The following is a 14,932-nucleotide window of genomic DNA, read 5'->3' on the forward strand; positions in this document are numbered from 1 at the left end:
ATATGACAAAAAAAAGTGCGGTGAAATGAAAAAAGTGATAAAAATTATCAAATTAACAAATAAACCCAAAATGAGCCTGGAGTGAGTCATATGTTGTGAATCAAAAGAATAGTTACAGTGCCTTTCTTATTGTTATGATTTCATTGTTTTTTAATATTTAAATGGATTAATAACATCCGAAAGAAAAGTACATCGTCGCATAAATTGCATAAATAAAAAACAAATAATGGCTTTGCCATTACCCATATCTCCTTGTGCTAAAAGAGGGGACGGTATCAGTGCTTTGGGCTGCGAGCGATTCGAATACGCAAGCACTATGGCCACAACCCTGTTAGCGCCGGTTAAAACTGAACGTGAGATCCTAGAGCATTCGATGTCGGAAGATGATCCTAACGCAAATACACAATTATCAAGTCAAGTTGGAACCCAACCACGTTGGGGTCCAAGGCATAAAGGCGCACAAGAACTTGCTGAATTGTATAGTCCAGGTAACTAATTTTCTAGTATCAAAACTACCTGTAGATGCAGCATTTTACAAATATAAATAGCTTGCATATGTATTTTTTTATTACCTTCAGCATGATCTAGAGGTTCTAGAGTATGGAATTTGCAAAGAAATGTGGAATGAGCACTTGTACTTAATTGTAGTTTTGTTTAATTTGGTTAAGGTTTTTACTAACTAAATACCCCGCCCAATAGTAATGACCAAGCCTAAGTTGTAATTTTTTTTATTTTTCCCTATTCAAATTGTGATTTTCATTGCAATAGACAAATTGAATAAATATATTAAATGTGCATTATTGGGTGAACGAGTCAATTTGCTATATTATTGATGATTTTTTTTTCTTTTTTTTTATTGCCCTTGTAGGCAGATGAGCATACGGCCCACCTGATGGTGAGTGATTACCGTTGCCCATGGACTTCAGTAATGCCAGGAGCAGAGCCAAGCCGCTGCCTACTGTTTGTGCTTTCACTCCCCATGGCAGGTATAATAGAGACACTGACAGTTTGTACCTTGAAACATCTTTTGCCAATTGGAGTTGATGAGCATTGTCAATGTTATCAACATTCTGCATTAAAAATAATAAATTTGATCCAGTATTTTTTTTCATTATAATTCAATGCCTTTATTTACTTAAATTTTTTAAGATATATGATTTCCTAATAGATTGCATTTTGTTCTTAATTAATTATACTGATTAGTCCTCAGATCAGCATGTCCTAGAAATAATGAATTGTTTTGCAGCAGCTTCCACCCAACTATTGTTTTCTGTTCTTAATCATTCACGGACCTAAACGTAAACTTGTTCCTGTGTTAGGGCATAATTTATGGCAGTAATATTCTCAGGCCTATGTTATATTGAATTTTTATCAATTTTATGATTTAAATTTAAAGCACCATTAAGTAAACAACATTACACAGTCAAAAACTGTAATTCACAAAGTTGCATAATTTTCAATTAGTCAATTCCAATGTTCTAATTTTAAAATATCCTTACTAATCGGCACCAGAGAAAATACATTCCTGGCAGGTCATGATCAAACAATTATGTAACATTAAAGTGGCATTGAAAAATATATTTGCTCTACTAATGAAAAATTATCATAAAAAGACAGGTTCTAATGTACATTTTCTTCATTTCCTTGCATGTTGGCATAATTGAATTAGTACAATTGGACACAATTAAGGTACAAACTTTGACTATCTTGCAAAAGTTGACCTCTATACACGCAGCTAACCAATCATCATAGAATTTGTTCTATTATCCTATTTTTTAAATTGAAATAGGCTAAAACCTTCAAAAAAAATGTATTTTGCTTTATCTGAAACATTTTACATTCATACAATTGTGCACTCTTTGTTTCAAGTGAAGAGTTCCTTCATAAGTTTCAACATAAGTTTAAATATAATCTTCTGGCTTTTTGAATGAACAAAAGAAGACTCCAACAAGATATTCATGGCTGAAGAGATATTGCTCTTTTCACATTACCATATTCCTAAAGTTGGCTTATTCAATTTACCAGAGCATTCATGTACAAGAAGTGCTTAAGAAGAGTATAGGAGTATTAGTAGCAGAGTATTGTTGGAGTATTAAGAGTTGAGGAAGTGCTGATGTGGAGCACATTAAACTTCAACTATTTCGCGTTTGCATAGTTATTGTAGACAACATGTTCTGTTCAACCAGATCAGCGGCTCTCAACCAGCATTTTCAATTTTGCATCCAGATATTTATGGGTAAGGGTGTCGGCAATTTGTGAAGAGTGTATTACCGTCGTTGAATTAGAAAGGTTGAGAACCGCAGAATTCGACTGGAACATTAGTGTTATTCTCAAAAACTACCATTTGAAATTAGAATTCTAAATTTAGTTTCAAAAATTCCAGTCTGTAATTTAAATAATTTCTCAATGCTTCATGCAAATTAATTTGTTAAAAAAAGACCGGGGCTAATGATTTTACATAGCCCTAGAAAACAAACGTTTTCTTGGCAAATAAAAATCAAACGTACTCTGGTTTTAGAGACTAACTTTTTATACTTCGAATAAACCGACTAAACATTTATATTGTATTTATACCTTGAAATGAAAAACAAGTCCTCAGATCTCGGTCTGCACTCCGCTCCGAACACATCACCTTCTCCCAGTTTGCCTCGGGGGAGTTCTGTCTCATCCAATCTGTTTACTGTCAATTTACTGTATCGTTCGGGATTTGAACACCGTTTAAATTTAATCAAATATTTGTACTAAGATAGACGCCACATTAAACTTCAATTGTGTTTTGATTGTTTGATAAACACATACGTAAAAATGCATATGCGAGGACAAACAATAATAAATAATACTAAAAAAAATCTAAAAAACACGCTGTTATAGAAAATCGGACTAAAAAATAGAAAATAAATTTATTATAAAAAACACGTGGGGCGCATGGTGACCATACCTAGTAATAAATATTTTATTGACAGATATGAGTAGAAGGAATAATATTTTGATAAAATCTTAAAAAGCAACCCACGGTTAATAAAAGCGTATTAAACAGTGATATTCGCTCTTAATTATCAAGCTACAATATTACTTGGAATGCTAGGAAAACCGGCAAAGACTGATATCTGTCAAACAGGTGCAAAAGTGCGTTATTACGTCATTCTAATTTAGCTAATGAACTAATAAACTACCTAACAAATGAGTCGTCTATTATCAAAGGTGGCAATCTGTGCATTTGGACAAAAAAATGTTATTGATATGTCAATACAGATTGATTTGAATATAATCGTCTCCTTCAAAGAATACGGTTCAAAACCTGCATTAAATAAAGGTTAATACTTAACCTGTTATTTATCTAACATGTCGTTCAGAAGAGTTTTGTGACTGCCAATGGAATACAAAGTCAATAATTCGTTTTTCTGATTTACCAATAATTATCCAAAAGTCACATTTGCCGGCTTTGATAATAGTCGACTCAAATGTTAAAAACAACCGTTAATTCGAATAAAGTCGTATTCGTTGATGAGACATTCCAATACGTCAATCCTAAGTTTTCTCGGTCTTGGCCAGATGAAACTTAAGCGTATTGCTAAAGAAGTGTAAAAAAACGACAAAGTGAAAATCTTCATCGAGTTGTTTTTGCTCTATTGACTGACGGACCTAATATTGTTTTTCGGAATTTTAACTTTAAACAATAATGCAAAGGTATCTTGAAAATGTTGTTAGCACGAGGCCGGCTGTACAAAATGCTATTTAATAGAGAAGACTTACTGGCATTTGAATACTACTGACTTACTGACTACAACGAAGAAATTAATCTCGCTACATAGAATACGCATCTAAAGTGTGGCTATTCCAAAACGTGCTATTTGTTAAAATATATGTCGACGAAAATGCATTAAGAAATAGATGAATTGTATAGAAAGCATTTCTCCACCATAAAAAAAATTATGATCCTTTTAAAAAGAGACTTGTGGGAAAATCACAAAGAAAGACTAGGCAAAGGTCAGCGATAAAACGAAAAATTTAATTTTACAACTTTGACCGAGATATCAAAATTTATACTATAATTGATACCTATTTATATAATTTCACAATATGACCAAGCTGCACCCACTTAAAAAAACCTAATCTGATTAATTTATTTGCCAGTCGATAATCATTTTCAAAATACATAATGCAAATATTGAAAAAAGAATTTTTTTACAATACAATACAAACACATATTTTATACAATTAATTTATACAATACATATTTACAAAAAACCTTATTGTACTTAAAACAAAATAACAATATGTAAAAAAAATTGATGAGAAAATTTATTACTTATAACGAAGTCTTACAATAGGCGATCTCTTCCAGTAAACCTCCGGATGGACATGATTTTGGAAATTGGAGAGGTTGGCGTAATCCAAGGACATAATAAAATACTTAAATAATTACAAAATGTACATATGTATATGTATAAAAATAAATATAGATATTTTCGTTTTATTATACATAAATAATATAATACTTACTACACAATATAATCTTCATTCGTATGGAATTCTAAACAGAAAATAAAAACTTATATTTACAATTTTACATAGGTACCTTTTCTTTTTTTGCGGGGCAGGGTGTCGAACCTCATATGAGGTGTCCGCGTCTAGGGGGTACGCGGTATACGTGAGACTTGACACTAGATGTATGAGCAGACCGTGGGCCCAAGGATGTTTTTAGGGCCATACTCATCAAACGACTCCCCTTGCACTTGACCCATCTGCCGTCCGATCTCCGCCCGGGGACAGAACGACACATAAGAGTACGACACAGCAGAGTAGTGGGGTTTCGCAGACAACACTACAATCAGACTCGGATGTGTGAACTGGGCGGTTCGTTGGGGTGATAGTCGACGATTGGCCTGCTGGTTGCTCTTCCACTGCAGTTACGTATAGCTGCTGTCATGCAACGCGCTAGGGAGCGGGTATCGCGCCGAGCGGCCTCGCCTCTTCAAGGCGCCCCGTAACTTTCACCGAGGTGATCATTACATACCTAACATAAACAGATTTACTAAATAAGTAGGATTGTATATAGTGACCTAACAAAGTCACTCGTTTATGAGAACAAATAATGACTTTAAAAATTGACTTATAATCAGAAATTACAATCCAGACAAACAAGTATTGGACCTTATCTTTTTTTTTTCTTTGGTCAGATAAAATTAAGTAATAATTTTATTATTTCCAATGACTATATGACTCAGTTACATAAGTAACTAAGATAACATTCTCTCGGCGGTCGAATAATAAATGCAGTTATGTTTTTTTTTTATTATATTAAAGAATGTTTTCTTTACTTAGATTAATATTTCCACTACTTATTTTTCTTTCAGCAACTGTCTGCGTGTTTTAGTTAATAATAATGTATCTTATCTACTATTGTAAAACTGATATTCAAGAAACATACCAGAAATGAATTAGGTACGTTACAATATTTGTGAATTCCTGACCAAGTCATAATAGTAGGGGAGCCCAAGCGGGGATTTCGGGATTTACTAAAGTGCGGCAGATTAATATACAGGGATACCTTGTACCCGGTTAAGTACCTCCGCCAAATATGAACCTCATAAAAAAGGTCGCGCGTCCAGGACAAAGGATCAGATTAGTAAAAAAAAATTGATCATCAGAAATTCTCGAGCGCGTCAGATGAAGGTAGGGCGAGTTAATTAATTACATGCTAGTGTATATTCCACTAATCTGACAATTTGAGAGTGACTTGAAGAAATGGGAAGGGCTACAAAGTTGTAAAAAAAAGTCATCTGAACATTATCGAACGTGGCTCCATATTTTTTATTTTGAAGGAAATAATTCAAAGATAACGAAAAATATATAATCTGACGATTTCCACAAGCCGAAATAACAAAAATTTGTCGATAAAGTTGAATGCCTATATTCCCTCTCCGCGTTTCTATTGCTCTCTCACTCTTTCTCTATTATAAAATATTGATTTTATTTAACATATTTTTTTAAATTATTTTCTTGCAAATACAAGGATTTTACTTAAAAAACATAAACTTTTTTATTTGCCTTTTTATTTCTTGAGATTTTCAATTAATTAAGTTCAATGAATACAAAAAAATTTTTTTTATGCCAGATTACGCGAATCCCTCTAGATAATCGTCAGATTGTGAGGCAGCACGTCTAGGACATAAAGATGAACCATATATATCTTAATCTGACGCGCTTGAGTATTTGAAAAAGGTTAAATCGTCAGATTATTGCATGAGAGCTTTATTTAAGGTTCACTGAAGAGCCCTAAGAAAATCTGACGCACTCGATAAAAATTTTTTTTTCATGTTCAACTCTTGTTTTCAACCCTTACCTACGACCACCCCCATCATGCAAAATATGTAGGAATTTTATGCTATCAATCTGACGGGCTCGAGTATGTCCAAGCAACAGTATCCACCGCTTATTTCCTCCCGCATTAGGAGGAGAAATATCACACCCCCGATCACCCTCTTCGGCCAACCCATACCCTGGGCCAGGAAGGTCAAGTTCCTGGGAGTCACCCTGGATGCATCGATGACATTCCGCCCGCATATAAAAACAGGCCGTGACCGTGCCGCATTTATTCTTGCCAGACTCTACCCCATGATCTGTAAGCGGAGTAAAATGTCCCTTCGGAACAAGGTGACACTTTACAACACTTGCATAAGGCCCGTCATGACTCACGCGAGTGTGGTGTTCTCTCACGCGGCCCGCACACATAGACACCCTCCAATCCTTACAGTCCCACTTTTGCAGGTTAGCCGTCGGAGCTCCGTGGTTCGTGAGGAACGTTGACCTACACGACGACCTGGGCCTGGAATCAATCCCGAAATACATGAAGTCAGCGTCGGAACGATTCTTCGATAAGACTATGCGTTATGATAATCGCCTTATCGTTGCCGCCGCTGACTACTCCCCGAATCCTGATCATGCAGGAGCCAGTTACCGTCGACGCCCCAGAGACGTCCTTACGGATCCATCAGACCCAATAACTTTTGTATTAGACGCCTTCAGCTCTAACACCAGGAGCAGGCTTTGGTACCCCGGTAACCGTACTCATCGAACTCGACAAAGAGGTCGACGTACAACCTAACCCATGCATCAACTCGCTGAATTTCTCGCCGGATCTTCTCAGCGGGTCGCGATTACGATCCGGTAGTAGATTCATTCGCGAAGCAGTTGCTCTTGAGTTGTTAGGTCTACTTCGGAGGCGCTCGGGCAGCTGTTAGCAAATCCCATCCCTTCTGGCTGAGCCGTTGCTCGCCCACCTGTCCTGGTGAAACTGCAATCCCCTATGAAAACCCCCTATGAACCTATGAAAAGGTATACAATATATAACATTTTTTTCTTATTATCATCTAAGCTTTGCGACCCAATAGGTCTCTATGACGCTCGAGTAAATCCTCATTTAGCATCGTGGGGTCCCCTACTATAAACAATGATAGTGCTTAAACTGTAATAAAAAACTGACAACGAGAATAAATTCTCCAATTAAGCCCTTCGTCATCCTTTATAACACCTAAGGAAGAGATGGGTGACTATGAGAGGAAATCGCCTGACTACCGCTCTCCACTGGAGATGGCGGGCGGGGCATGTCGGAGCCGAACCGACTAAAACCTCCTAACGCTCAACAACCAACGTCCGAACCTTGCATGAGACAGGAACTCATGAAAAGGCAAAGGGGGAAAAGTGAAGCGTTTAGTGCGGAGCACATTTCTTCCATCACTCTCCGCCTCGGGACGAAGGACCGGCGGTTGTCAGCGCCACGACCACCAGCCCTCTCGGTCGGCAGGTTATCCGAAGCCCGCCTAGATGGCGCTGGTTAGAATGGGTCATCCTAAGGAATACCCCGCTGGGTCAGAACCAGCGTGGGTCGAGGTTAGCCGGCCTTCCATTACTCGGATGCTCTTGCGTAAAACGCGTGCAGAGCAGCTTGCACATCGTCTTCTTAGACCCCCTTCGCCGGTCCCAAGATCAACATGTGAGGGGGACCCGAAACACTTTGAGGGCCAGGGCTTGGGCGAGATCCGCCTCCCTGGGCCTCGCTCGACGGCGGCGGGCTTGTGCGTCTCTCACGCGCTCCGCCGCCTCCTTCTGCGAGATGGTGCACTCGCAGAAGTCGAGCATCGCCTTCCACGACTCGTCGCTGCCGAGCATCGATGCCACAACACTCGGCAAGGACAAGTCGTTTCTTATTTTTGTGACGAGGTCACGACGCCACCCCTCCCATCGGGGCAGACGAAGGTACTACGATAACTAGGTTTATGTCTGTTAGAGTTTTGGCTGTTAAATTCGGTTTGGAAAATATATTTGATGATGATGTTGATCTTGTTAACAGTGTAACTAAAACTCTAGATTTTATTATGTCTACATGATTTGAATTTAAAGACGTATAAGTACTCAAAATTTTATATTGTAACGTAGTTAATTAATTGGTGACACAAGTCGCATGTACTTATGTACTCTGAATGAATATGAAAAACATAAGACCTATAGGTTCTGGTAATAATTGAACACCAGGTGGGCTAGTTGAAAAAAATGACTAAAATAATTTTCATTGTTAAGGTCGCACTTTTGCTCTGGGAAACAATGTGTTTCCTACTACTTTAATTATTATTTATAAAAGTAAGTGATTCCTGATTTTTATTGCATTATTGGACATTTTTTACTAAAAAGATACTGGATACTTCAAAATATACTTAAAAAAGTTACAGGAAAATACTACTTTTAAATACCTAATAATATTATACGAACATATCTTAACTTTAAACTCTCTATTCAGTGGCCTTTATTTAATACTAGCAACCCGCCCTCGCTTCGCTTCGGAAACCGTAATTTATTATTGATTTCTCCACTATATGTTATTATACATATAAACCTTCCTCTTCAATCACTCTATCTATTAAAAAAAACCGCATCAAAATCCGTTGCGTAGTTTTAAAGATTTAAGCAGACATAGAGACAGACAGATATAGGGATAGAGAAAGCGACTTTGTTTTATACTATGTAGTGATAACTATATACGGATGTCAAACTTTTTATTGTCATCTTGTTTTAGTTGATAATGTTGATTTCCATAATTGTTTCCTCGATTCTTATACACTGAAGTCATACAGTAGTAAAGTGGATGCCATAAAGCGGGCAAATGCGTGGTTGTGCATTAAAAAAAAGGTTTGGGAGCTCATTCGGTCCAGATATGTACATATATTTTGCAATTCTTGCTGATAATGGTGCATCTACAGTGTAATTTATGAATAAGAGGTTGGAACTCACTATGTTAAATGAACAATATTCACAATAAGATCTTTATCTTTAATAGGCACCACTATTACGAGTTATTATAATTATTAATGTGTTATTTTGACAGGCAAGCGATTGCAGGAATGGGTATGTGTGGTATTATGTTGCACACTATGTGCCTCTGCCGGAATTTTAATGATCAGATATGTTCGGGCTGATGCTTCACTGGTACTGGCAGCTCTTGCAGGGGTCTTAACAGCAGATTTTGCTTCTGGAGTTGTGCACTGGGCAGCTGACACTTGGGGAGCAGTTGATCTACCAATAATAGGCAAAGTAATGCTTGTTTAATTTTAAATAACACTAAATAAAAAATTACGTAACTTTGATAACAGATGAAATATTAACAAAAACTACTCAAGGCTCTATAAATCAAATGTTTGGATTGTTCATTTGTCTTTTATGACGCATAATTAATATTCATACAAATATAAGATGTAATGAATGATGTATTAATATTTAAACACCTAACCTAACATCATCTATGAGAGTGAATTTTGTAACACATGGGAGATTTTGTTATTGTTTAATATTCTAATTTGCTCCAGCTCCACTTACCCGAATATCAACGCTTGTTTCAAAATACGCTTTATTCAAGGCTTCAACACTAACACGTTACCAGTAGCCACAAATTGCAATTCTTTTCCGAATGTTGTCTTTAGTGCATTAATCATATTTAAAATAGCGGTAGAAGCTGCTGCTCTAGTATAATACGTGTATAATTGTGTGTTATATCCAGTGGAAACCTTTCCTGTAATCCGTGACAGGCTGCAGCATTGGTGATTTCCGTTTTAAGACATTACTTAAATAACAGGAGTTCATCTACGATGGTAAGGTCTCACCTTGAGGACAGAAGACGATGGGACAGGTCCGGCAAACCGGCAAACAGGCAAACTGGAGCTAATGATGAAGCCTGACCTCAAATTAAATAGGAACCCACATACTGTTCATTGTGTGCAGTAGGCACGCAATTGGCTGAGGGTGCAGTATGCACTTAATTAGTAATTAGCGGGTTAAATTTCTCGCAAGCTTTGCTTAGAGTACGAATTCTGGAAACTAAACTGGCTAAAACGCTCAGCTAAGCAAATTATTAATGTTTTTTGTTTATGCTTAGGTACTCCATTACTAACGTTTCAGTTTCGGGAACGGTTCCCTTGCAAAGTGCAACCGTGTTTGTAAATAATAATAAAAACCGTACATATATGATTCACTCCGTGCTGAGGTAATCTAATGAGATTTGAATTGAAATATTCCGAAAGCATACTTCTATTTACGGAAGTTATAAAAAAAAAAAGATCTTCTGTAGTCTACATTCCCATTGTAACTCCACATGAAATTAAAGATTCCTGTTAAAATGAAGCTCGTAAATTTTTACTCGGCGCATCTCTATCTAACGAAGATGATAAAATGTAGACTGTGTTTTTTTATGTCATATAATTTAAGACAGTAAATACATTAAATGCGTTGAAAATACCGGCATCTGTATTATCGCTTAAGTTCTCGCGCCACTAACAATAACACATATTAATTATGTAACATATTAAAATATTCGTTCCTTCTGAGTAATCTCTGAAATACCCCGCTAAATGCATTATATTTTAGCTTCCTTTACCATAATATATAAATCCGCTAGGAAAGCCAATTACTCTTAAATAAGCAATAGAATTCGCTTTGCATAGTAGGTAACAATTATATTGTCCGATAGTATTTTAATAGCCAATAAGTAAATGGACGAAATCATCAACTTGCTACTGTTACAGAACTTCCTCCGACCATTTCGAGAGCACCACATCGATCCTACATCAATCACCCGTCATGACTTTATTGAGACCAATGGTGATAATTTTGCTATAACTATACCTGTACTTGCACGAATAGTATGGCAACTAGTTACGTACGAAGAAGGAAAAGTACATGACCAATTTCATTGGATTGCATATTGGTATTTGTGCTGTATATTCGTAGCTATGACGAATCAGGTTAGTGTTTTTCTGAGTGGTGAATAGCCGTGAGTTGTAAACCAAGAATAGTCTGTCTCTTCCCATCATCGTGAATATCGTAAAAGGTGACTAAGGGATTCATTGAAAAATAGAAAGCAGCGTTCTCAGATTATTATACCAGCTTACTACGATCCCCAACCTGCATTTTCCTGTAAACGACACACCACGTCCAGTCCAATTCTGCCACGAAGTAGTATGTACCCTATGAATAGTGGGACAGTTGTTATACGTGAAGGAATAACATCGTGTAATAAAAATCAAACCTGCAAAATTATAATTTGCGTAATTACTGGTGGTAGGACGTCTTATGAGTCCGCACGCGTAAGTACCACCACTCCGCCCGCCACTTCGATAAAGCGGCACGACACGAGAATCCTCTCATCGTGGCCGCCGGAAACTACATAGCCGATCCAAATCCAATCCTGCGGTCCAAATGGTAAAAACGATGGGCTCTGCGAGTAAATTAACCCACAGACAGCCCACTGAGTTTCTCGCCGGATCTTCTCAGTGGGTCGCGTTTCCGATCCGGCGGTAGATTCTGCGAAGCACGGCTCTTGCTAGGGCTCTCGTTAGCAACATCGTCAGGTCTGAGCCCCGTGAGCTCACCTACTAGTTAAGGTTACGCTGATATGGTCTCTCTAGACCATCAGCTATAAAAAAAAACACTACGCCTATTTCCGCCGTGAAGCAGTAATGCGTTTCGGTTTGAAGGGTGGGGCAGCCGTTTTAGTGTTAAAACTGAGACCTTACGACTCTCGAGGTGGGTGGCGGCATTTAGGTTGCAGATGTCTATGGGCTCCGGTTACCACTTAACACCAGGTGGGCCGTGAGCTTGTCCACCCATCAAGGCTATAAAAAAACTGATTAAATTGAGACTTTATCCTCGTGTCTTAAGGTATGTCGCGGCATTCATATTGTGATTTCTATCAACTCCCGTAACCATTTAAGCATTCACACATTTATTAAAAAAAATAAAAAATAAAACTGCCTGTAAATTTTCATAATTCAGCTTTCGCAGGCCCACATGTATCTGTTTTGTTTGACCTATTATTATTATTATTATTATTATTATTAGGTATTTCGATAAATTAACTTTTGTTTCAGATTCACAAATGGTCGCACACATATTTTGGGTTGCCATCATGGGTGGTGTGGTTACAAGAGTGGCACATTGTGCTGCCTCGTCGCCATCATCGTATACATCACGTCGCACCGCACGAGACTTACTTTTGTATAACCACTGGCTGGCTTAACTGGCCATTGGAAAAACTTCACTTTTGGTCGACTTTAGAGACAATAATAGAAGCTGTAACTGGATGTAGACCACGAGCAGACGACCTTAAATGGGCACAAAAACGTTCCTAGAACATTGAAATTTATTATGCGAAATTATTATTTTATACGACTTACACTTGTCCACATCTACCAAATCAATTAATAGTATAAGTTAAAAGTATATTTTGCTACGCTTGAATCACTTAAGCACGTTACTTTATGCATCAACTTTTGTCAATTGGCTGTGTGACAAATACTTAGATTAAAATTGAAATTGTGTAGGCTTAGTGAGAAATCACATAAATATTGAAAGTTATTATGAGACGCGTCCGCATCAGCGATAGGTCTGTTGAAGATTAAGGGGTGTAACCTCTAGTGCAGTGCATAAAGTTAGTTACTATACTTTATGTATAGAGGCCTATGATTTTAAAATAGTTGTCAATTATGGAATATATTTATGGCTAATTAGGATCGAGTAAAATTGTATACATCGTCAAAATGTTCCTTTTTCAAATTTTAATTTAAAAAAAGTTATAATTGGTTATATGAACTACCTCCGATATGTTGAAATTGAATTGTTTCAATCTAGTGATGCTTGTAACTATTCGATGTGATGGTGTCCGTAAATGAAATACGAGCTATTGTGTTATGTGGGTGTGGGAAGTATGATGTTTACTACTATTGGTTCGATTATTGATCATTATACATATCTTCATCTTTTATCACAGTGTAAAAATTACATAGATGATAACGTTAACGTTATTTCGTACGTTATCAATGATAATAGTCTTATAATTCAAATAAAACCGATATACGTCATTCTCACTAATTTATCACAAAAAATGATCAGACATAATATTTAATATTAAAAATAGTAATACGGTTTAACTCATTGTTTGACTGACTGTTAGCACAATATTTAAATGTCAATGAATACGTAACACCTTAGTCGTATGTGACCACAAAAAAAACTGTAAAGTATTTGAAATGTCTGAAAATAAAATCAAAATAATAAAAGTGACATTGAACCCCATAGGTACATTTAGGTTACCTATGTCTACAACTCGCAAATAATGTTTCATGTTTTTAATCTTAAGGTTGTTATTATGAATTAATTTTAGCAACAGCCTAATGGTGACAACGCTTACTCTGAGCCAATCTGAGCTTGCTTAGATAGGTACCACTATCTGACTGAAATAACGTTTAAACTTTAGTTTGAAGGGTGCCAGTTGCACCTTCCAAACAACAGCTATTCTATTGAAAGTTTGACATCGTATGTTAAGGTCACGTTCGTGTTCTAATGTCTGTGAGTTTGAGTAAACACAAAATGAGCCGTGGGCTTGCTTGCCCATCATATAATCTATATTATGTTTATATCTTATTTATTCTTTTTTTTAATGCCTGGTAACGTGACATTTAAGTAAAGTCTTATAATTTTTTCTTACATTATAGTTAAGGTAGTTAATGAAACGAGATGAGATGGGATGAAATAAAGTCTCAGTGAAATCGTGATTATTTAGATACTTTTTAGTGGACTTTTTGGACTAAGCCGTGAAATACGTCCAGCGGCTTTGTTTAACTTTCCGACATTTGTGCACTTTCATAAATATTAAACAATGTGCTTAGTGCGAGTTTTTTAACGTTCTCGATAGCGTAAAAGTTAATTCAAATTTGTAGGGAGTTGGAACGTTTGCCTATGTTTGCCGCTAGGGGCACTGTTCCAGCTGCATACAAATTTCAGGTAACTTTTACGCTATCGAGAACGTTAAAAAACTCACACTAAGCACACTGTTCATTAACTACCATTATTACACATTTAAACCTGAAAAAACACTAAATGTATAAAACAAAACAATTCACACCACCCTCGTTTCCGCCAAAAAGTTCGTATATCTTATTAGGGACTTGAACCAAACACTGTTTATTACATTGGGCGCACAATATAGTGAGATAAATGGATAATGGATAGGTAAATGGAAAATTCACATCTTCAATAACGACCACAAATGAAAATAAAAACTGAACACAAATAAAATTAAACTAGGTTTATACTCTTCGTATAATTTTTTTATCATACTTAAAATTCGTAACGTAACACAATAGCTTCGATAAGACAATATTATGCAGCTATTCATTTAATTATTTAAATTGGGAAGGTGATATTACTCTAAGGCGACTAAAGCATATTTATTTATTATTATTTAGGTAACTATGTTGAATATAAATTGAACTTTAAAGTACACGAATTACGTTAGCATAAGAAGTTCAAAGAATTTTTATAGATGTAGAATGCTTTACATTTTTAAATTATCGTTTATTCTACACAATAAATATTATGTTTCCAA

The 14,932-nt window shown here is 36.4% G+C and overlaps 1 protein-coding gene across 1 annotated transcript; it reads left to right on the plus strand.

Annotated features, from left to right (window-relative positions):
* Window positions 1–14,932, plus strand: Kua (Plasmanylethanolamine desaturase Kua). Its single transcript, XM_028185075.2, has 4 exons — window positions 1–488; window positions 9,383–9,588; window positions 11,073–11,291; window positions 12,417–14,932. Exons 1-4 carry the CDS (start codon window positions 227–229, stop codon window positions 12,675–12,677), a joined length of 948 nt encoding a protein of 315 aa, XP_028040876.1. The 5' UTR covers window positions 1–226; the 3' UTR covers window positions 12,678–14,932.

Source organism: Bombyx mandarina, chromosome 04, assembly GCF_030267445.1.
Source record: "Bombyx mandarina strain Sakado chromosome 04, ASM3026744v2".
NCBI lineage: Eukaryota > Metazoa > Arthropoda > Insecta > Lepidoptera > Bombycidae > Bombyx > Bombyx mandarina.

Coding starts and splice junctions, on each gene's coding strand:
- Kua (XM_028185075.2), top strand. CDS start 227: ATGGCTTTGCCATTACCCATATCTCCTTGTGCTAAAAGAGGGGACGGT. Junction 9,589..11,072: donor ATCTACCAATAATAGGCAAA/GTAATGCTTGTT, acceptor CTACTGTTACAG/AACTTCCTCCGACCATTTCG. Junction 11,292..12,416: donor TCGTAGCTATGACGAATCAG/GTTAGTGTTTTT, acceptor CTTTTGTTTCAG/ATTCACAAATGGTCGCACAC.